Below are 24,963 nucleotides of genomic sequence, written 5' to 3'. Positions count from 1 at the left end.
CTTACCGCTGGATACTGTGGTTCAAATCCCGGTTACTCCATGTGAGATTTGTGCTGGACAAAGCGGAAGCAGGACAGGTTTTTCTCCGGGTTCTCCGGTTTTCCCTGTCATCTTTCATTCCAACAATACACTCCATTAACATTTCATTTCATCTGTCAGTCATTCATCACTGCCCCAGAGGAGTGCGACAGGCTTCGGTTGTTGGCACATTTCCTATCCTCGCCGCTAGATGGGGGCTTCTTTCATTCCATTCCTGACCCAGTCGAATGACTGGAAACAGGCTGTGGATTTTCATTTTTCTTCTGAACATAAGAAGCTGGCCTTTTAACAAAAGATTGAAATCATTAGTGATGGTGAAAAGATGATGATTGTTTAAAGGGGCCTAACATCCAAGTCATCGGCCCATGTTGAAAAGTATAGCCAAGTTCCTTTGTCAGAGAAGGCAAAAACTTTTGGTGTGGCACCCTCTATGCTGTTTGGCATCATGAAAAAGGGCAACGTTATTCTGACCACAGAAGTGGAGTGCGGTTCTGGGGCATGATTAAGGAAGAATATTTGTTCTTCACCGTATGAGGGACTTGGAAGCATTTTAGAAAATTCTTTGAGAGGAAAAGGAGTTCATGGGAACATACTAAAACAAAAAGTGTAATCGTACAAAATTTCAGCCCCACGTCAAGAACATACTAAAACAAAAAGTGTAATCGTACAAAATTTCAACCCCACGTCAAGTTAGTTTTTGTATTTATGTCAATATTTATGTCAAGTTATAGGTTAGGTATTTATTTTGTATTGTCTGTGTCATTTCATTGTAGGAATACTGTAGCTAAGGTTAAGTTAAGAGTAAGTTCCCACCTTCCAATACTTATCAATTTCTATATAATAGACTTATTAATTACATAATATAATCCATATAACCTCTAGTACATGTTTCGTTCCGATATGGAACATCTTCAGCTAAAATTGGTAAAATGGCAAGACAATTATAATACATTGATGTTAAGATGATACATAAGCTAAAAGATATGATAAAATGGCTCGAAAATTAAAACATATGATAAAGATGATGAGATAAAGTTCATTCATGTTGGTTAAAAACACAACAAGTCAGTTTTCAAGTGGCGAATTAAAAACAGCGATAAGGTTCTTCATGTTGGAGGCGTGTACATTTTGTCGATCTTGAAGATAAATTGAAGAATACAGGATTTTCTTATATGTGATTTATCGGGGAAATCTTGATAAAATAACCGTAGTTGAAGTTGAGTTTGGTAGGATTATTAAAATGTGTCTTAAAGACAATCTTGTCGTATTTAACGTCCTCCCTTACGCCGTGTTGTTAACTGACTGAGTCCTGTGTACGTGTACAGGACTCAGTCAGTTAACAACACGGCGTAAGGGAGGACGTTAAATACGACAAGATTGTCTTTAAGACACATTTTAATAATCCTACCAAACTCAACTTCAACTACGGTTATTTTATCAAGATTTCCCCGATAAATCACATATAAGAAAATCCTGTATTCTTCAATTTATCTTCAAGATCGACAAAATGTACACGCCTCCAACATGAAGAACCTTATCGCTGTTTTTAATTCGCCACTTGAAAACTGACTTGTTGTGTTTTTAACCAACATGAATGAACTTTATCTCATCATCTTTATCATATGTTTTAATTTTCGAGCCATTTTATCATATCTTTTAGCTTATGTATCATCTTAACATCAATGTATTTTAATTGTCTTGCCATTTTACCAATTTTAGCTGAAGATGTTCCATATCGGAACGAAACATGTACTAGAGGTTATATGGATTATATTATGTAATTAATAAGTCTATTATATAGAAATTGATAAGTATTGGAAGGTGGGAACTTACTCTTAACTTAACCTTAGTTGTGTTGAGCCAATACGGAATAAACATGAGATTTATAAGCTGGAATACTGTAGGCTATGTATTTATTGATGCATAAAAATTATTATTTAGACATTGTAAGATCTTTGTATTAAATTTGTGGCATTCTATAGCTGAAATGGGATATCTTGGTTAAGCAAGGAAACCAAATATAGAGAAAGTTGTGCAAGATGTTGGTTTGCGCAAAAATGACGTGTGTCTCCCAACAGTTTTCAAGGCGTCAGTACACCAAAGTTGAGCAACACAATTTCAAAAATGGCGTGCCACATGTGACAGATATGGAAGATTTGTGATTAGTTAGGACAGAGAAAATCATGTGACTTGAAGTTTATTTTATGGCTGGTTTGTCGGAAGAGGGGTCTTTCTGGTGTTGAGTAGTGGAAATGTTGTGATCGGCTGGTAGTCCTGCTTGAAGTGTGCGACGTTTGGTCCTATTGTATGCTGCTGGTGTCTGTCTTTTGGAGATATGTCTCATCAGTGGACGTCCAGTTGGAACACCCTACCGGGTTAGAGATCATCATATGTTATATACACAATGAAGTGCTAAGCCAATGCACTTAGCAGAATATAACGTGAGTATGGTTTCAATATAAAACAACAAACCATGAACTTGTCACAAGTTATCGGCGAGTTTGGCGAGGTATGGTGGCATTTAACACGAACTTTCAACTTCAATCAGTCAACCACTACAGATCAATTCAAGATGGTGTAGCGAGTTATACGGCTTAGGTTCCTGATCCCGTTATTCAGACTAGCCAGATAAGAATTTATTGTGTATGTGTGCGTGCGTATGAAAAGGGACCCCATGTTGGGTATTGAGATAAAGGTACTGTCGTGTTCCATAATATGTAACTAATATCATGTAATTGAACTGAACTGAATGCCTCCGAAAGAAATTAAGGCCTTAAAGTAGCATGTAATGTTGCAACATAAGATTTTGTAACTTTTCAGTAGAGCTGTTTAAAAAATTTGGTTACTTTGTGACACAAATAACTACTAAACTATTTGGAAGTTATGCTGGCGTTTACATTTTCATGTTCAACAGTATTCTGACATAGAATTTTTTAAACGAAAATTACCAACAGATATTATTTACGGTCTAATTTTTTTATGGAGATCTATCTATCGATGCTAAGTCTCTTAGGTTTTATGACTTGCAGAAAGTCACCGAAGACAACTAATTGCAACACTGCTGCACTTTACAAAAATTATCACATACCTTAATGATTGTTAATCACGGCCACCATAAGACAGAAATATCAGTTATTCATGCTGAAGCCTGCGTTTTGTATATATTATATACCCTTTCACCGTTTGATGCCGATGTCCTGCCTCTCCACAGTAGCTGCAGGTGGGTTGAGACCTGTTCTTTGGGAAGGATTTTCTCGGAGTTGGTGGTTTTCTCTTTGGAGCCTTACTTGTTTTATAAACGTTACACTTTTTGAAGAAGATGATGGTGTATTTATTGGCAGAGGAGGAGAAACAAAAGCTGGCTCCGTAAGATTTTCACTTGAGGTGGTTGTTGGCGGCATTGTTGGTGCAGGGAAAGATGTTACAGCAGGACATAGTATCTTTCTTATCTTTGGATACGAAGGGTCTAATTTTTTCATGGAGATACATCTGTCTGTCGATGCTGAGTCCTTGAGGTTTAATGACTTGCAGTAAGTCACTGAAGTCAGGCGGTAGATCTTCTGGAAGGATGGTATAGGGTACTTCGTCAGAAACTATGGATTTCTTTGTCAACACCAGATTGTTCTTTCATATACACAAAGTGATGTATCTGGTTTATTTGTGGAATATTTTTCATTCCAGCACTGAATTTGTTTTGCCAGTCATATGAATTGTTACATTTCCGGATTCTGTGCCAACAGCGACAGAAAAATACCGCTAGAAACCTGACAACTTTTACGAGCGACATTAATTACATCTTCAATAGCTTGTTATGGGGATTTCCGGATTCTGTGCCAACAGCGAGAGAAAAATACCGCTAGAAACCTGACAACTTTTACGAGCGACATTAATTACTTCTTCAATAGCTTGTTATGGGGATTTAGGGTTTGAAGTTTTTGTGAATAGTAATTGTGTTGGAAAGCTTTTTGGTATTTGGAAAAAGTTCAAAGAAAGTGAGAGTGGCAATGTGTATGATAGAACAAGGAAGTCTATTCAAACGTATGTTTAGTGGAATATCTGATGCTGAAATTAGTATGAATGATTTCAATGATGTGTGGAAGAGTATTGATGCAAGATGTGAGATTGTGGTATGTTTTCAGAAGAGGAGGGATGTTTTGAATGTGAAATGTATGTGTGTTCCGAATGAAAGTCTGTGTAAGCTGTGTGTGAAAGAATGGGAAAGAGAGCTTTTGTGTGAGGTTGGGAACCATGGTAGGTGTGCCCTCTGCAAAGAAGGTATCTCTGAGGGTGATCATCCAGTTGACGAACACCAGTGCTTTAAAGAAGGCAGCTGATAGAAGGGTGATGCAGCAAGGGAGGCATCATGGAGATAGTTTTGAAGTAGGGGAGGTGGTGTTACTAAAGGTCCCACACATTTCATCTGTTGACAATAAGGAAATTCACAAGATTTTAAAATTGTATCAGGTACCTTACACTATAGGTAAGAAAGTGGACAAATGTGCTTATAACCTGTTGAACGTTAAAGGTGACATGGATGGTACATACAATATTCATAATCTTAAGAGATATGTAAGGTGAAGTATTTAAGTTAAAATGTTCTATGTATGTCAACATGAATGTGTACATTTTAATAATATTGAGTGAACTTGACTGGCTGTGTAGACTTCTATTGTGAAAAGACTGTGATTTGCTCAGATGTATTGTAAATTAATCTTCACAAATCAAGGGGAGGAATTGTAATCGTACAAAATTTCAACCCCATGTCAAGTCGGTTTTTGTATTTATGTCAATATTTGCGCCAAGTTATAGGTTAGATATTTATTTTGTATTGCCTGTGTCAATATTTCATTGTAGGAATACTGTATTTATTGATGTATAAAAATTATTATTTAGACATTGTAAGAACTCTGTGTTGAATTGGTGGCATTCTATAGCCGAAAGTGAGAAATCTTGGTTATGCAAGAAAACTGAATATAGAGAAAGTTGTGCAAGATGTTGGTTTGCGCAAAATGATGTGTGTCTCCCAACAGTTTTCAAGGCGTCAGTACGCCAAAGTTGAGCGTCACAATTTTGAAAACGGCGTGCCACATGTGACAAATATGGAAGATTTGTGATTAGTTAGGACAGAGAAAATCGTGTGACTTGAAGTTTATTTTATGGCTGGTTTGTCAGAAGAGGGGTCTTTCTGGTGTTGAGTAGTGGAAATGTTGTGATCAGCTGGTTATCCTGCTTGAAGTGTGCGACGGTTAGTCCTATTGTATGCTGCTTGTGTCTGTCTCTTGGAGATTTGTCTCGTCAATGGACGTCCAGTTGGGAGACACTACCGGGTTAGAGATCATCATATGTTATATACCCCATGAAGTGCTTATCCAGTCCACTTGGCAGAATATAACGTGAGTATGGTTTCAATATAAAACAACAAACCATCAACTTGTCACAAGTTATCGGCGAGTTTGGCAAGGTATGGTGGCATTTAACATGAACTTTCAACTTCAATCAACCACTACAGATCAATTGGAGACGGTGTAACAGGTTATACGGATGAGGTTCGTGATCCTGTTATTCAGACTAGCCGGATTACATATAAATTCAAGTTAAGAAGGTTTTGTGTATATATGTACAGTTGAGTTTAGCGTGTGGTAAAGGGCGAAGAAAGTCCGAATATAGTGTTGATAGCAAGGTCGTCATACCAGCAAAAAAAAATTTTTTCTTTACGTCGCACCGACTCAGATATAGGTCTTACGGCGACGATGGTATAGGAAGGGGCTAGGAGTGGGAAGGAAGCGGCCGTGGCCTTATTTAAGGTACAGCCCCAGCATTTGCCTGGTGTGAAAATGGGAAACCACGGAAAACCATATTCAGGGCTGCTGACAGTGGGGTTCAAACCCACTATCTGCCGGATGCGAGCTCACAGCTACGTGCTCCTAATCGCATGGCCAACTTGCCCGGTAGCTAATTTATTAAGCCTGTTATTATGACATGTAAATTCAGGAGGCGAACATCATGGCTTGGAAACATCAAAGAATGGACTGGAATTCAGTGTTGAAAGGCTTTTCCACCTAACTAGAGATCGTTCTGCATTCGCCACAGTGATCGCCAACGTCAGGGGGACCTGATACGGTACTATGAAGAAGAAGAAACAGTGTAGGCTATGTCTGATGTTGTAATTTGTGTTGTGTTGTATTATTGAGGATGGTATCCCATTCATTGCATTAATGTGGTCAAGTTTTTCTTGTTTATTTCTTGCATTGTCGTTTTGTTATGTGTTGTGAAGAATATTGAGGTGGTTAAATTTGAAAGTATATTTATATATTTTAATGGACAATGTGTCATTTCACACAACAATATAACCTAGCCATTATATCATAATGACTTTTTCAGATCAACAAGTCATCAGGTTAGGTGAACAAGTCAGGATATCGTCAACCTATGATCCCACCCTGGATAATAATTTATTCTGATGTTTATTTCATATTGTGTATCATCAAGTACACTGGTGCCCAATCAGTTTTCTTTTTGTTAGTTGTGTTTCATAAGATTGAAGTGTAAATGTATTGGGGAGTCCAGAAAGCTGTAGATGCCACTTGGGTTCTACAGCAGTTTAGTTTTCATAATAATAATAATCATAATAATTATAATGGATATATGAGAATTATCCTGTGTAGTGCAAGTTTAAAAGTGAATGGCATCAGTTTGAGTCCTAATAAGCTTGTCATCACGTTGTGGAGCTTGTGTTTGGATGGTACCAGTGCAAAGCACAAGAAACTGCACCTAAGCTGGGTTTGGTTGATTTCCATGCTTCTGATGGCTGGTTTTGATGGTTTAAAAAAAAGACACAATCTCTCATTTCAAAACATATGCAGTGAGAGCGCGGAAGTCATTACAATTATAGTTGTTTGCTGGCTAAATAACACATTGCCTCATCTTCTTCAATGATTCGACGGTAAGGATATTTTAATGTCTTGCAAAATTGGAGCATTTTACAATTTTCTCCCATCTAAAAAACATACGCTGTTTACGGAGAAAATGCCACAGAGGCAAGAAAAGTAAAGAAAGACTGATGTTGTTGTGTTAACAGCTACAGGAGTGAAAAATTACCCTTACCGGAAATTTTTTTTTGCTAGGGGCTTTACGTCGCACCGACACAGATAGGTCTTATGGCGACGATGGGATAGGCAAGGCCTAGGAGTTGGAAGGAAGCGGCCGTGGCCTTAATTAAGGTACAGCCCCAGCATTTGCCTGGTGTGAAAATGGGAAACCACGGAAAACCATCTTCAGGGCTGCCGATAGTGGGATTCGAACCTACTATCTCCCGGATGCAAGCTCACAGCCGCGCGCCTCTAACCGGAAATTTAAGAATCAAATATGTTTCTGTTAGAAAATAAGGCATTGCAAATTAGATCCACTGATTGTTTTAATCTCATAATCATTTTTCATCACCATTTATTTTAAACTCTAGTCAGGATACATTTAAAAATTTTAATTTTCATATGTCGTCCATATCGTACCATTAGGGGCCATTGACCTTAGGTGTTAGGCCCCTTTAATCAACAAGCATCATCATCAGAGATTTTTCAGAAACATAGTCCTGTGCAAATATGACTAGTAAAAATGTGTGGATATCAGAATGTTTTTTTACGAAGCTTGGATGCTAAGGCAGGATCTGCAGGGAGGAGGATAGTGTTTGTGATATGTTTTTTTTTTTTTCTAGTTGTTTTGCGTCGCACCGACACAGATAGGTCTTGCAGCGACGATGGGACAGGAAAGGGCTAGGATTGGAAGGAAACGGCCGTGACCTTAATTAAGGTACAGCCCCAGCATTTGCCTGGTGTGAAAATGGGAAACCACGGAAGACCATTTTCAGGGCTGCCGACTGTGGGGTTCGAAACCTACTATCTCCCGAATACTGGATACTGGCCGCACTTAAGCGACTGCAGCTGTCGAGCTTGGTTGTTTGTGATAGATTTGTGACCAACTCATCATTCACATCTTTCCTGTCTCTTATTTGTGTATTAATTTGACTTTTAAGTATTTGTTAACATGTTCATTTATTATTTCTTGACAGTATGGGCATTGCATTAGTTAGTCACAAATGTATTACCATATTTCTCCGAATCCAAGACAACATTTCTTCTCAGAATTTCATGTGAAAAATCGAGGATTGTGTTGCATTCACGACCTAACAATAATGAACACCATTGGCAATGACCATGGTATTCACACTGCTCCCCTTCACCACCAGCGCATACAAATTCTTTTTGACCTTCAATGTCTGCGTCTTTATTATACTTTGCTGGCAGCAGATTATACAGTGCCTCTGTATAATGTCTCTAGTTCGCGGTAAATAGTGAAGAGATAATGACATTCTATTAGACTCTACGAAAACGTTTCTCAAATCTGCAGAATGGCATCATATTACTCTCTTGAGCTAATTGTAAGGTTGACCAAGCCCCAGCCGCGCAGTAAATGTCATTTGAATTGGAATGGCAGAGCGTGATCCTCCGAATTCTTAGAAAGGCCATGGTTTCTCAGTGGCAGAGTTATAACACATCTACTGTACGTGATACTTAGTAAGTGAGCTTGCATCCGGGAGATAGTAGGTTCGAATCCCACTATCGGCAGCCCTGAAAATGGTTTTCCGTGGTTTCCCATTTTCGCACCAGGCAAATGCTGGGGCTGTACCTTAATTAAGGCCACAGCCGCTTCCTTCCAACTCCTAGGCCTTTCCTATCCCATCGTCGCCATAATGTCAGCGCGACGTAAAGCCCCTAGCAAAAAAAAAAAAAAAAAAAAGATACTTAGTAAAAGGAACAGTTTTATATGATATATCTCTCTCTCTCTCTCTCTCTCTCTCTCTCTCTCTCTCTCTCTCTCTCTCTCTCTCTCTCTCTCTCTCTCTCTCTCTCTCTCTCTCTCTCTCTCTCTCTCTCTCTCTCTCTCTCTCTCTCTCTCTCTCTCTCTCTCTCTCTCTCTCTCTCTCTCTCTCTCTCTCTCTCTCTCTCTCTCTCTCTCTCTCTCTCTCTCTCTCTCTCTCTCTCTCTCTCTCTCTCTCTCTCTCTCATTTATGACACAGTGGAAGACTGACTATGCTGAGACCTTCCTAGATGTTGAACGCATGGAGTAACTACAAGGGTAAAAAGGCAAGGAAGTTATAGAGAATAATATGATCATGTGTACTTATACAAAGTATATTTTTGATTCTCACTAATAAATTACTTCATTATAATTGGAACTATTCAAAGATTGCTTCACATCCACTTATAATCATCAATCCGTCGTTTGCTTAAAGCGATTGCTTGACATAAATAAATTGACAAGAATCCAACCTCATTAGAATCAGAGGTTATAAAATGCGTACACAACCATGCAACTACATGCAACCATGCAACTACATGCAACCAACAATAACTGCAATCATTAAGTGACTTCTGTTACCTAGCATGTATTAACATCAACCCAGTTCTTGCCAGTCCAGTTAGTTATATTGTAACGTGCCCATAATCTAAATAGCTGATCAGCAGCCATAACATCAATTTATTTTCATTATACAGATCAGAGACCTTTCAATCTAGTAAGAACGATTGTACAGAATAAGCTCACCAGGAGCTAAATTGGTGAAGGAAGGAAGCTCCAAATGACATTAAAACTTTGATACATTAACCTCAAATCAACAATATGTTCAATTTAGGCATGGAAGTTGCTGTGATAAGACAACTCCAAGCAGTTACTCAAATCTTCCCTCAACTTTACACTACTTTATTTCAGAAATGTAAACAAGATGGCATTAAGAAAAGGGGAAGCAAAAAACGGGGTAGGTAAAGAAAGGGTATAAAAGGGAGGAAAGGTATATATAGCAGAAAAAAAACTTTATAGTGCCATTTACACTCTAACAGGCTAGTTTGTAAACATGGCTACTACACTTGTGGAATGTTCTAGTATAAGTTTGTTTGAATGAAGTGTAAATTAATCACGTTCAGGCTTTCATGAGTTCCGGATCACAGCACGCGATTGTACAGAACTTCCAGTAAACATGATCAGAGTATGTTATGATAGAATCAAAATAGTATATCGGGTGGATTGAATGTTTGTAAGCCCAACTCTCTCACATCACCTCACCTTAAGCCAGTGGACAATAAAAGTGCAGAGGAGAACCCGCTCGCTACTGCAGTCCGACAGAACACTTTGTTGCGCATGAACTGATTTTTAATGTGGTAGGTGAGCTTATATACATGCTGCTCGAAAGTTCGAGAGAGAGGTAAAGATTTAGATGATTGACAATCACATGGTGTGCTGACTTCAAAGCAACGGAGGAGAAGGGCAGAGTGAGAGGCCGATCAAGTATAGAGACCGGAGTATAAAATAAACTGTTAAACTTGGTTAAGACACCCAGGTTAGGTATGAATGAATATACAGTACATCATGTCACTAAATGTGGAAGAGGGGGGGGGGGGGTGTTTACATTGGCAGTTGAGCGTTTTTTCAAAACTCGATAAATGCAGAAATGTTTGAAATTGAGTTACAAGATATTAGAATCATTACGTATTGACGGTTTTCACTTTACAAAGGAAAAATTTAGTTATGCATGCTAATGTTATCAGTTTGACCTTGCTCACCATCTTGCGCAATCATCTTTTGCATAAGTCTATATTTGCCATGCATAGAAGTGGTTCAAGTCACTAGGTTTCTGCAAAAGTCGATATGTGCTCTCGGAAAGTTAAAGCAAAACTCGATAAATGCAGTTGACTATTGAATAACTTGGCATTCTCATGGATAATCGGAAGTGTTACTCTGTAGTAAAAGTATACTTTGTCGCAAGGCAGCCTCTGCATGAGAGGCAGTATTTCATAAAATAAAATAATTAATGTGAAGTTCCATTTTACCAGAGTATTTGCATATATTGACTTTTGAAAAAACTTGAGAAAATTATCTTCTAATCATCCACCTTAAGTTTTAACAAGTTCTATTCAGGTACCATGCTTGTCTCTGTTTGAACTAATATTGATGAACATTTGAAATGTTTCATGCATATGCTTCTAAGTGAAAATTAAAAAAAACAGTTCCTGAAAAATGACATTTGCTGCAAATGTAGAGTTTTGAAAATTTTTTTAAGTAGGGGGATATGTTTTTTTTTTTTTTTAGATCATTATTTTGAAAATTTCAATTTTGAGATAGTTGAAAATGTTACAAAATAGGTTTATACTTTGATTGAAAGCTTAGATTTTCAAGGTATTGTTTGCGAGATGACGAGCAGTCAGCAGACCTCGTCATCCGCTTTATGAGGGATAGTGGTTTGTTTTATCGTGTGTGATGATGTCCTTTGTCCTAGTGTTTTTTGTGTCAATAGCGCTTTTATCCCATTGACTTCATTTTAGTTTGTGTTGCGCATTTTAATGTGTTCTCTTAAAGTCTAATGTAAAGTACGTATATATATCTGTCCAAGCAAGCAATGCCTTATTCCTTTGTCTCCTGTATTTTCTCTTATTTTATTTCAAAATAAGGCATTGCGAATCAGGTCCACTGATTGTTTTAATCTCATACTCATTTTCCATCCCCATTTTTTAAACTCTAGTCAGTGGATACGTTTTAAAATTTTAACTGTCATGTATCCTGTCGTCCATCTCGTTCCATTAGGGGCCGATGACCTTCGATGTTAGGCCCTTAAAACAACAAGCATCATCATCATCAAGGTATTGTTATGCCATAATTTATTCAAGATATGATTGTAAATTTACAGAGGGCTGCAAACTTTCAATTTGCTCTCTTGAAAAAATGTAATTTTGGGTGTAACACCACTTGGCGGCCAACCCATCCATGTCTTATTGTATGTTGTTAACATCCTATCCTTTGACTATTTTCTCTCTACCAAGAAAGTTGGTTGCATATTTCAGACCAAGACTGCCTGGACAGAAAGGAATACTAACATAAATGTCCTAAACATGAGTCAAAGAATGCAGGCATCTCATAAATAGAATCCAATTTGCTAAGTAGGCTTTTATCACTAACATACAAAGTCAAGATCTTGGAAAGAAAATCAGGATGACATAGAGAAAAGTGGACGAAAATCTGCACAACACCAAGAAAAATGGTGGACACAGTAACTCTCATAACTGGGTGCATGGACTATCAAAAAACAGAAGCAAAAAGCTGAAGGAAGAGAAACATGGTCATATTGACAAGGCATGGCCATTAGAAAATTATGATGATGGTGACTACAACAACTTGGTGGTTACATGATTACAACTGTTATTTTCAATTTTCATACAGGGTGATTCTTGTAAAACTGGTAATCTAGTCTATTGTGGTTCACATTTACAGATGATCATCCTCTACATAGAAATGATTATTCTTTCACTGTTATGATTTTGAGATAAGATATTTAACAAATTTTGTTCTGGAATATTCACATCTTGTATGTCTTAGTTGTATCAGATCGTAGTCACATTTGTACTATAGTGTTAGATGGTGAGACAAAAATAATGTACACTGACTGAGCAAATGTCATGGGATAGCGGAGCACTGATGCGCAGGTGTGTTGTCTGCGCACCACATGCCCCCTGTGCCAGCGGCAGTTGTATAGGAGACCTTGTGAGCAGTGGCTGTGCATGTGACAGGTGTAACATGGAACGTCGTCGTGAGCTGACACTGTTCGAACGGGGTATGGTGGTCGGTGCCCAACAGATGGGAAGTGCGATTTCGGAAGTGGTGCGGGAATTCGACTTCACACGTTCAACCGTGTCCAGGGTGTATTGTGAATGGTTGAATGCGGGTGTCACCGTCCACAACAGACGAACGACCGGCTGTCCAGGCTCCCTCGATGATTGTAACCGGCAACATCTGAAACGGATTGTCAATAGTGATAGACGGGCAACCGTGCAACAAATCACGGCTCAATTCAACACAGACCGTGCTAGATACGTCTCCCTTTGGACAATCCATAGGAACATGGGTTCTATGGGGTATGGGAGCTGGCGCCGCACATGGGTGCCACTGTTAACCCAACGTCATCGGACACGACGACACACATTTTTCGCCAGTCACCAGGGATGGGCACTGGAACAATGGCGTAACGTATTATGGTCGGACAAATCACGATTTCAACTGCACCGTGTATGGCGCAGACCACATGAAGGGATGGATCCCGCCTGCCTCGAAGGTGTGGTCCAGAGTGCTGGTGTCTGTTATGGTCTGGGGTGCATTTTCCTGGTATGGAATGGGCCCCTAATTGTTCTGGAAGAGACTTTGAATGGTGCACGGTATGTTGAGCTGCTCGGAGACCATCTCCACCCATTTTTGGCCTTCCAAGGCCCAGACGGTTCTGCGGTGTTTCGTGATGATAACGCGCCGCCACATCGCTCCCACGCCGCCCGGGGAATGGTTCCAGGAACATGCAGCGGAGGTCCAACAACTTCCATATGGCCACCCAGGAGCCCCGATATGAACCCTATCGAGCATATTTGGGATGTCCTGGAACGCAGGCTCTGTGCCATGGATCCTGCACCCACGAACACACCAGCGTCGGCGGCCGCTCTGCAAACGATTTGGTGTCACCTGCGTCCAGAGGACTACCAGGGACTTGTCGACTCACTTCCACGGTGTCTCACTGCAGTTCGCAGGGCCAGAGGAGGCCCCACACGCTATTAGGTGACTATCCCGTGACATTTGCTAAGTCAGTGTATTTTCTGAGAAACAGAAGGTAAAGTAGCCATTTTCATCGTTATGATCATACCACTGCATAATTGTGTTAGTGACACACTAACTTTTAAAATTCAGTGACATGAATTTCTTTCCACACACAGTCTGCACATGGATTATGGAAGTGTTCGGTATGGCAAGTATATCAGTAAAAACATGCACTGCAAAACTGGTGAGAAGTGCCTTAATTCGTAGTTAGCTTCTTTCCAGTCTTCTCTGGTCATATTGTCTGCTGTACCAAGAACCTACTACGCTGGCGTAAGGGGGAGAGGTGATACTCCCATGTGGGATGTCCCAGGTGGTGGATAGGTCCTAACCGGCTTGCCGGTGGACTTGAGGGAAATAAAATACCTCTCGCGGACCAAACACACAACCCCCTGTAGGTGGGGGACACTGACGAAGAATACGCACACGGTATCCCCTGCCTGTCGTAAGAGGTGACCAAGGGATGTTTATATTAGAACCATGAAACTCCTTGTGATTAGTACCACCACGCAGGGAACACCATGGGTCGCTTTTACTTGCGCGTAGTACCACTATGTTAGGTACCAAATAGGTTTGTGATTAGTAGCAAATGAGAGCGTGACGGCTTTTATGGTACCTGTGATTAGTAGCACAATATGAGCGACACCATGGGATGATGGAACCCATGGTTCTGGCTTGCCTATGATTAGTACCCGCTATATGAGGAACACCACAGGATAGTACGAGTCTCTGCGGTTAGCACACTTAGGTGATGAACATGCAGCGGAGGTCCAACAACTGCCATGGCAACCCAGGAGCCCCAATAATGAACCCTGCGTTGCCTGTCAATGGCGCTGCAATGTGCGAAACACAGTAGGTCTGTAATACAAGTGCGAATTTCATTACCTGTGAGTAGTACCATAATGTGTGGAATACCGCGAGTCTACGCTACTCTTGATTAGTACCGCAACATGACAAATACCATGGTTCTACTTTTCTAGTGATAAGTACCATTATGAGGTGCCGATCACTTGGATTTTGGACTCCTTTCGACTACAAGCATCATCGATTCAGTATCGTGCTATAGAAGCAGTTCCTTGGTCAGTAATACTATTGTTTTACGCTAGCTTCTGAGCATGTGCGGCACTGTGGGTCCGTTTCACTGATCGTTTTCAATTCATACCTATCCATTCATTCTTCGTCCTCGTTTTAAATTGTGGTCAGTGGAGGATTTTGTGTTTTTAATTTGTCATTTTGTTTCGTCTCATTTCTTATCATTAGGGGCCGATGACCTAGATGTTAGGCCCCTTTAAACAACAAGCATCAATCAATCATCATTGTCTGCTGTAGAAATTGATCCGAATATATTCTTCTTCTTCTGGTGTTCAAGGACTACCTCTTCGTACACTGGTGTGGTTAGTAATGGAAGTTGGATACAATGTGCCAGCAGCATTGTTTCCCTGCTCATCTTACATGCAAATCTCGATGGTGAATATTTAGAACAGGAAAGCTCTCTCTTCATGTACATCACTTTTCCTTTTTCAGTGTCCTTCAAGTTGGTTTTGCTTGGATGTTGGCAGATGATCTGGAGACTATGTCTAACCATTGGTATTATCTTGACTTGAAGGAGTTTCATTGCTGTTTAGAGAAAGAAAGAAAAGTTCTCTGATTTTTTCCTGTTTAGTGTGAGGTCATCGATTTTGAGCCTGGGTCATATTATCTGCATAGATATAAAGTTTCACCTCTGTGGTCCTTACTGCCTGCAATGTCAACAATATTAATGTTATGCTATTAGGGGGGGGGGGGCTGCGTGGCTGAGGCAGTAAAGGCGTGCTCGGTTCGCCCAGAAGGACTTGGATTCGAATCCCCATCAGGAAGACGTAAAATTTAAAAAAAGAGATATCCACGTCCGGAGGTGCATATGGCCCTGAGGTTCACTCAGCCGACACCAAAAATGAGTACCAGGTTAATTCCTGGGGGCAAATTGGCTGGGCGTAGAGCTAACCACTCTACCCCATCGCGTGCCGAGGTTACGAATAGTGGAGGCCTTTACCTTCCACCCCTCCAATGGTCTTCATGGCCTGAACAGAAATGACCGCCTTGCTTTTTTTTTTCACCCTTTGTGAGTATTGGCTGCAATCAAGTTATTATTATAAGTGTGACTTGGCTTTAAGTTTTGAATGGGCCTACAAATTTTAACTAGAAAAATTTGCAAATAATTATTGATAGTGTTGAAAGAAATGCTATGTATTGGTAATCAAATAATTGTATATCCTGTTAATTATACTTCTCAAAATGTATTAGTAACAGATTGAAATAGAAATATTTTCTTGTATGTGTGGTTGTGCTGCTTTTTGGATATTCACATGATTAATTATATCTTTTCAGAAACCCATACAATGCCTACTACAAAGCTCTCATGTCGAATGCTGCAACAAGTGCTTTACGTCTTCATCAGCGCATTCCAAGAGTCACTTTGTCACGCGAATTCCTAGCACATTTATTGGTTGAAGATAGTTGTCATTACCTCTTCTTCTCACTCATTTTTCTTTATGTGGCTCCAGTGACATGTATCCTTTATTTACATTATATACCTTAGGGTAACTGAGACTGGTTTAACCCCAAATGAATGTACACTTGAGTGTTGCAGATGATGGCTATGCTAATTAAGCACAGAACATAGGAACAGTACAATTATCATTATACCGTACATTTTTCAGCTCCACGTAAGTGCATGAGGCCAATTCCAGGCATCACGTGTTTAGATTTGTGCATTTCTTTTTATGAAACTTACCACCTAAACAAAATGAGATTAATGCATAATAATGGCTAGATGATACTTACTAACCCCCAGAGATTTGATTGTTATGAACCTGATGTATCGGATTTTATAAACTTTTAAACATAGCAATCGGTGTTTACATGGGACAGACTTTTAACTTTGCATACCTTTACGTTTTTTATGAATTGTCACACATTTAACACTAATAACAGTGAGTGTAAAATGAACTAAAATATTTATAAATATCTGGACATTCAGCGCTTACTGGTACGTAGCTTACTGTTTGAATGAAAGCTTGATCAGAAAAAAATATAAAATGAAAAAACAATTTATGTTCATTCTCTTTTTTGGTATAGACTCATCAAACTACCATTTCCCACAAATAAAACGAGGCACTGGTAAATTTCTTTCGATTTCACTTTCATTTAAAAAGCACTCTTCTTTCATCGGTGGTTCACAAAACAGTTAAGCTTCATCGTTGCATGTGCGAAAATTTGTTACGAAATAAACATCACCATCACTTTCAGTTGTGGTACAAACATAATACTTGAATGTTTCTTTCTGCTGTATTTTCCAAGGATGAAGTCTCCCACTTCAAAAGTCATATCACAGGGTGGATTTTTGTCATCTGCTTCGATCTTGTGGTCTGGATGTAGAGAATGTGTGGTAGTTGTTTCTGAATAATAATATTTTCTTGCCTGAACTATGTATTTTTTTTTTTTTAATGGCTCCACATAGTGAATATCATGTGTTCCTGGTACTGCACAGACATCGGCGAAGCGGCTTTTCAGAGGGGGTTTACTCCTTTCAACATCTTCAGAAGGAACAAATATGACATTTGTGTTTGCTGAATTTCTTTTCACTACTTCCATGACATTGTGCACGTTTGTAAGGTCTCTTTTTGCACGTAGAACAACAGTCAAATTAAGTTTGTGTTTCACCAACACCGTCAACAGCACCTTTCCAGTTACCAGATGCAAAAAATTCCAAGTTACATTCATTCCAGAAGTTTCCTTAAAAACTTAGGTTTGCAAACATGAACCTTTGCTTGAACTAGCTCGCCATCCCGTCCAAGAAGATAAACACTGGTGGTTTCTGGTTGTTTTCCTCTGATGTCTGTTAATACTCTGCTTAAAAATGAGTGTGTGGCATATTTGTCATGCTGCATATGGTCAGACATGATCGCATATGAAGCACGATTTCCTCCCGCAAACCACGCAACAGCTGTAAATATCGTAATTTGTTGGTGATGCCAATAACAACTCTGAATTTCATCTTGTGGAAGAATAGTGAAATTCTCTGCGAAATCCACTTGCAGAAACCATTGAATTTTCAGTCGTTTGTTTTTTCTGCACTTTGAACATTTTGCTTTGCATTCTTTTAATAAATGTGTGTTTCATAAACAAGGGACACTGTTTTACTAGTTTATCAAAACACTTTTGAACTGTGCCAGATTCTTGAATTTGAGATACGTGATTTTTATCTTCACTTTGCCACTGGTACCACTCAATTTCATCTCCAGTGTTCTCCTCTGTCGGTGAATATTTTAAAATATTTTTAGAGCTAGTATTACATTCACCAGTCATACTCTGTTCATTGAAGTCCTCACACGCCACAGAAAAAGTAAATTCACTCAATTTGCTAGGAATGTTAAATCCTTTATTTAAAGCATCAATCAACAAATGGAAATTTTCATGCTGCTTGCACAGGCACACATTTCTTGGAGTACTTTGGTCAAAGTCCACAAAATTAAGACCGACCGATTGCGTGATGTGGGTATTCTTGTTTAAGTTCGTATGCATCTTTCATTGTGACACACATGAATCCTTTCTGTTGTTTTAATTTTTGTCCAGAACTATCCTTTACGGAGATAAAATCTCTTGCTCGAGGAAATGGCCAACTGATATCATCCCAATTGAGGAATTCAAGAACTTCTTGATTTGGAAGTGAAGAATTGCTGCACTTGCTGGAGGTAGATGAACTTACACCAAATTTTGCACTCGGCGCACTAACAACTTTCCATTTCTTCTGCGGACTCACTGGTAAAGCCTGCTCCAAACGCTTTACAGCTTTCCCCAATGTTTGTCTGCATTTATAAGCAGATGTTGGTGTACTCGGTTCTGCAATCGATGTAGATGGTTGTGTTGTTGGACTTGTAGTACAGGAAGTAACTGTTGATAAGCCCTGAAGTTTCTTCTGAGCTCTATATTTCTTGACCGATTCTCATACCTGTTGGTGGCGTATGTGTAACTGGGCAGGTGTCATCTTCCTTCTTCTCCTTGCATGCCTTTCCCTTTCCTTATTTTAAAATCCTAATCATTCTTTTTCTTCTCACGATACCATCTACAATGTTCCTTGTGATTAAGCAGCATTATTATAAATAACCTCAATTTGAATTGCTATTTTAAAATACCTCCTTACAAGCGAGTGTGGTGCGGAAACTGAATCCTAAGAGCAGTGTATTGCGTCACATAGTGACATAATACATTCCTGTACACATGGCTCCATGCGATGGGGAAGTCCCCGGCCGCCCGCTCGTGAGAACGTCGTAAACATGCAACGTATTTTACTATCAGCTTCGTATGAATCCATTTGAAATTTTAAACGAATGATATAGCAGTTTGAAAGGGTGTACAGTATTGGCTTTGCATACCAAATTTTATTCAAATTGAGCCACGCACTTTTCGCTACGGAAATTTTTATACCTTTTTCGTCGCGTGTTTATACGGCCTGCAGCAATAAATTCGTCGCCTTATTATACCTTATATAAACTGTTAATAACCTAAATAAGTACTTTACTACAAAGAGAAAGAGCAAACATTTACCATAATTATTTTGATACCTTTTCATCATAATAAACAGTAATTCCTAAAACATTGAGAAATGTTAAATGAATTTAGACTGCACATAAAGGTTCAATTAACCACACAATTAAAAATTGAAAGACATCAATAAATGAATACATATCATAAAATTAATAAAATTTAATGTTTTATGTATCATGAAAACCAATTGTTGAGTTTCAGTTTAAACTTTACTTTTTTCTTTCTTGGGTTGACAATTCTCTGGAATCAGCCATGAAGAAAAGGAATATTTATGCTAATATGATGTAAACATGGTCTTTCAAACATATCTGATCGATATTACAGCTAATACTCTTAACTGTTAGGATTTACTGTTTGACACTGAACACATATCTTGGCAAACAGAACATCTATGTGATGGCAAGAGACAAATAGTGTAGGCAGTAAGCACGATGTGTATGGACAATGAAATCTAAGAATGGACATTTGCAATGCTCAATTTTTTAATTTTTTTTTTTTTTTTCAGGATATATCTATTTGTTTGGCCCTTGTGTTGCCTAAAACCTATTCTAATTCACACATGCTAAGCTGCAAGCCCTTGTAAAATATGGCAAGCGACTAAAATATGTCATCTTACAGTGGGAGAGCTAGATGTTCGAATCACCGGTTTTCTTTGAAGTTCACACCTTTCTAGAATGCTATAAAGGAAGTATAATGTGTAAAGCAATAAGGTGCACTACTCAGTTGCTTGTGACAATGGCTTTGCATTACAGCATAAAGTTGCCACCGCTGCATCGTGTAGGGTTAGCACGTCTGTTATTGTATCTGTCATTTTTCTCGCAAGTGATCGAGTAATGCACCTTCCCACTTGGACATTTTACTTTTCTTATGGCAGTATAGAAAAGTGCAAACTTTGAAAGAAATTGGCAACCCAAACATCTAGCCATCCCCTTGTTAGTTGGTGCAACTATCATGAGAGTGCCCATTTATAGATTACTATTTAGTTCAGGACATAATGCTATATGTCATTGGCAAGAGAAGCAAACCACCTGTTTAAATAGAAATACTGAAAATTCACCCATCATGAGCGTATTATGCCTTAACGTGCGTTAACTGAATGGAAACAAAGGTGTTAGTAGTGGCTACATTCGTGATCTAGATAGAGTATTATTAAAAGTAAATAATAATTGTAATAGGCTTTATAACAGGCTTTATGACATTACAGCTTGTATATCACTCCTGAAACATTATTTTTACTGTGTATTTTCATACAATACTGAGTTTATATTATTTGTATTAAAGCCTCTAAAGTAGCATTTAACCTAATGTAATATGAACATTGGTGGTAGATTAGAGGCTATGAAGACCTGGGTGAAATAACGATGGAGGTCGCATTTGCATTGTTCTGAGATATTTGAAATATCAAGTTTGAAACGCTTTATTACCTACCTAATACACACATGAAGACCATACCGGCTGTGAAACAAAGCATCCATGTTCTAACAATGTACTTACAATGTTTCATGTTTTAAAATTAAACAACAGTGGAGAATAATCAACACTTATCTATTAGTGCATGTACATAAACAGGAATATAGATGAGTGTCCAATTTTTAATCCAGAATAGGGTTTAACCCTCCAGCAGGCGCAGCTAAAAATGATACATTACCAGGTGCATGGTGTACTTTATACCCCACACTTCAACAGCACATAATAATAGTAAATATCTCATTTTTATCCAATTTTATTTATCCAGATCACTAATAGTTACAAATGTTAGCATATTATACACTGTAGCAAGTGAAAATGCAACAATAAATGTTATTTGCACGCTTGAAAACTTTTCAGAAATTTGATCCGATTACACAAGCATTGTTGCTGGTGATCTAAATGGACACGTTGGACAGAGGAAAGAAGACCACACTGCCCATGGTGGACATGGATATGGAGAGAAGAACAGCAACGGCCAACGAATTCTTGATTATGCAGAAACTCATGATCTGATCATCACGAACACCTGGTTCAAAAAGCGTGATACTCATCTAATCACGTACTACAGTGGCTCCAATGCAACTCAGATTGACTACATCCTTGTGAGACGACGGAATTTCAAAGATATTCTAGATACAAAAGTTATTCCTTGTGAAACCGTCGCGATGCAACACCGACCTGTCATCTGTAAGCTACGGATGAAGCCGCCAAGAGCTGAATTCTTACCCTGAAATGGACCTAAAAGAATCAAATTGTGGCGCTACAAGGAGAAGGAGGCCGACATTGTTACAAAAATTACAGTGCCACCAACCACCACGGTTGAAGAGAGCTGGACTAAACTGAAAGACGCCGTTCATGAAGCCGCACGCTCTATTCTTGGAACAACTAAACCAGGACGACGTAGGATTGACAAAGACACATAGCTTTGGAATGATGATGTTAAAGATGCAGTGCGGAAGAAGAAACAGCTGTACCATGAGTTTCTTTCAGATAAAACACCATCTCGTTGGGATGCCTACAAAACAGCCCATAGTGAGGCGAAGAAGGTCATTGCTGTAACAAAAGCAAACTGATATGCAAAACTTGACACGCGCGAAGGCGAGCGGCACATTTATCGGCTACTCGAATCGAGGCACCGCAAAACGGAAGACATCCAACGTTTCTACGGCATCAGTGACGAAAAAGGTGACCTGCTGGTCGACTGGAAAAAAGCGCGAGAACGCTGGCGGAGCTATTTTGAGAAACTTTCAACCAAAGAATTTCCCCACCCACCAATCCCAACCACCTCCACCATTGAAGGCCCAGTGAAGGAAATTGACGTCATGGAAGTTCAGGCTGTTTTGAAGGAGATGAAACCAGGAAAAGCCATCGGCCCCGATGACCTTCCGGCAGAGTTCTGGTGCTCTGAACGGTGGGATGCGGCAATATGGCTAACACAGCTTTTCAATCAGATCAACAAAGAAGGTCAAATACCATCAGATTGGTGACAGAGCATTACCGTACCAATCTTCAAGAAGAAGGGAAGTCCTGCCGATTGTTCTAATTATCGCCCAATCAGACTTCTGAGCCACGCGATGAAGATCTTCGAACGTATTCTCGACAAAAGGATTCGCCAGATAGCTAAACTTACAATGAACCAAGCTGGATTCGTGAAAAACTCTAGCACAACGGATGCAATCCACGCTGCACGGCTGTTAGTTGAGAAACACCATGAAAAACATAAGCCTCTTCATCTCGCTTTTCTGGATCTTGAGAAGGCCTTTGATCGGGTGCCACATGACCTAATCTGGTTAGCGCTACGAGAACATAGCATTCCAGAGCACCTTGTTAAGTGGGTACAGATGCTCTACGTAGAACCAAGGAGTTATGTTCAAGCTGCCGCAGGAGCGTCCGATGATTTCCGCATCACTGTAGGAGTACATCAAGGCTCTGCCTTATCACCACTGCTCTTCATTCTTGTGATGGACACTGTTACATCCGATCTGCACAAGCCAATACCATGGACACTTCTCTATGCTGATGATGTCATGTTGGCTGCTGAGAATAAGTCTGATCTCCAGCGCCAAACAGAAGAGTGGAACAACCGACTAGCGCAGTATGGCCTGCGCCTCAACAAAAAGAAGACAGAGTACATGACATTAGATCTTCGAGAAGTTGGAACCATCAACGTTGATGGTGAAGATCTACCACGAGTAGAGAAATTTAAATATCTTGGCTCCACACTCTCTGCCGATGGCAGACTTACTGATGAGGTCAAGCACAAGGATACACGCAGCCTGGCTGAAGTGGCGAATGACAACAGGCGTCACCTGAGACCGTCGGATGAAGGACCATCTGAAATCTAAGATCTACCGGACTGTTATCCATCCCGTCGCTCTCTACGGCACCGAGTGTTGGCCTGCTACGAAGGAGGTAGAACATCGACTAAGCGTCATGGAGACAAAAATGCTTAGGTGGACAGCTGGCATCACTAGACTGGATCATATTTTAAACGACAATATTAGGAAACGCTTTGGCGTTGCACCAATCCAGAAGAAAATGCAGGAAAATCGTCTGCGCTGATTTGGTCATGTATTGCGTGCAGAAGACAATACACTGGCAAAGTCAGCGTATACATTGGAAGTCGCTGGAAAGAGGCCCAAGGGATGACCAAGACAGCGATGGATCGATACAGTGCACAACGACCTGAAAGCTGTAAGACTACATCCTGACGTGGCCCGTGACCGAATTAAATGGAGACAACGAATCCATACAGTGGACCCTGCCACCAGGCGGGACAAACGCTAAAGAAGACACAAGCATTTTCTAATACACAGGCACTGCTCAAGTTCTAATGTACATGTTCGTGTGAGTCACAGTGTCATCTACCATATCTTCATCAACTATATTATGGAAGGAAGATATTTTATCTTTGATTCCTCTTGCATTACGTTTAAAACCAGGAAATACTTTGACATTTTTTGTTTTAGTTTTGCATACCTTTGAAAATTCAGTTTTCCCCCACCTGGTGGTTTTTTGTTTTCCAATAAAGTATAAAGCTGTGCACAACAAATCATCACTTCGAAATTAGCCATAGCATATTACAAGAAGCAAAACAAACCTCTTGCAATAACCTTCGTGGACTTCAAAAAAACTTACGACTGTATCCATAGACCTTCAATGTTGAAAATGTTAAGAAATTTTGGGCTCCATCCAAAATTAATCAAAGTGATAGAACTGACCTTAACCAACACTAAATCAAAAGTCATGATCAGAGGGGAATTCTCTGAGCCATTCATCATAAAAACAGGCTTAAGACAAGGAGATTGCTTGTCACCACTGCTATCAACTGTGCCTTGGAATATATAATGAGGGAATGGTACAAGATTAACCCAAAGAACATCCGAATTGGAAGACCCAAAAACAACATAAGTTTAAATTGCTTAGGATTTGCCGATGACCTTGCTCTCTTGTCCAACAATATTCAGGAAACCAGACCACAAGTTATATCACTACAGGAAATAGCACAGAAAATTGGTCTTGGAATATCTTTTGAAAAGACTGTAATCATGTTTACTGACCCACCACTCATAAACAAAATTGCCATAGGAAATCAAGAAATCAAAATTGTAGATAAATATAAATATCTGGGAGAAATCATAACATATAACCTCAATGAAAAGCCAGCATGGCATAACATAAATTGACCAGAGCACAATATGTCACCAAGAATACCTACAACAAAAAGGGCCTGTCAATAGCAACAAAATTAAAACACTACAAAACAGTCACTCAACCAGAAATTACATACGCAAGTGAAACCATCTTCAAAACAACTAACACTGCACAAATAGACAAAATACTCAAGATAGAGAGAAGAATCATTAGAACGTGCATCAACAAATCATACCAAAAAGATGGACACTGGAGAGTAGCTTCTAATGAAACAGTGTACAAGGAAATAGAACCAGTAATGAGCACAATCAGGAAGAAACGCATTTCATTTTTTGGACATCTAATCAGGAGACCAGAGAAAAAGATCATCAGGAGACTAATAGAAAAATTATGGAATAGTAAGTGCAACATGAAGTGGATTACAGAAATCAAGGAAGATATGGATGAACTACAAATTACAATAGAAGACCTAAGAACAAAATCAGGAAACTCACAGACAAGCAAACCAGAATCAACAGACAGACAATAGAAAGGGTG

General features: G+C 39.4%; 1 protein-coding gene across 2 annotated transcripts in view; it reads left to right on the top strand.

Annotated features, from left to right (window-relative positions):
• The window catches only part of Kr-h2 (Krueppel homolog 2), a 192,824-nt gene that overhangs the window by 12,381 nt on the left and 155,480 nt on the right, over positions 1 to 24,963 (top strand). For both annotated transcript variants that reach the window (XM_067142759.2, XM_067142760.2), the window contains exon 3: positions 16,084 to 16,265. In XM_067142759.2, the coding sequence (XP_066998860.2) occupies positions 16,084 to 16,265 (182 nt within the window). The remainder of the gene's footprint in view (positions 1 to 16,083; positions 16,266 to 24,963) is intronic.

This window comes from Anabrus simplex, chromosome 3 (assembly GCF_040414725.1).
Source record: "Anabrus simplex isolate iqAnaSimp1 chromosome 3, ASM4041472v1, whole genome shotgun sequence".
NCBI lineage: Eukaryota > Metazoa > Arthropoda > Insecta > Orthoptera > Tettigoniidae > Anabrus > Anabrus simplex.
This window is presented reverse-complemented; position numbering and strand designations above follow the sequence as displayed.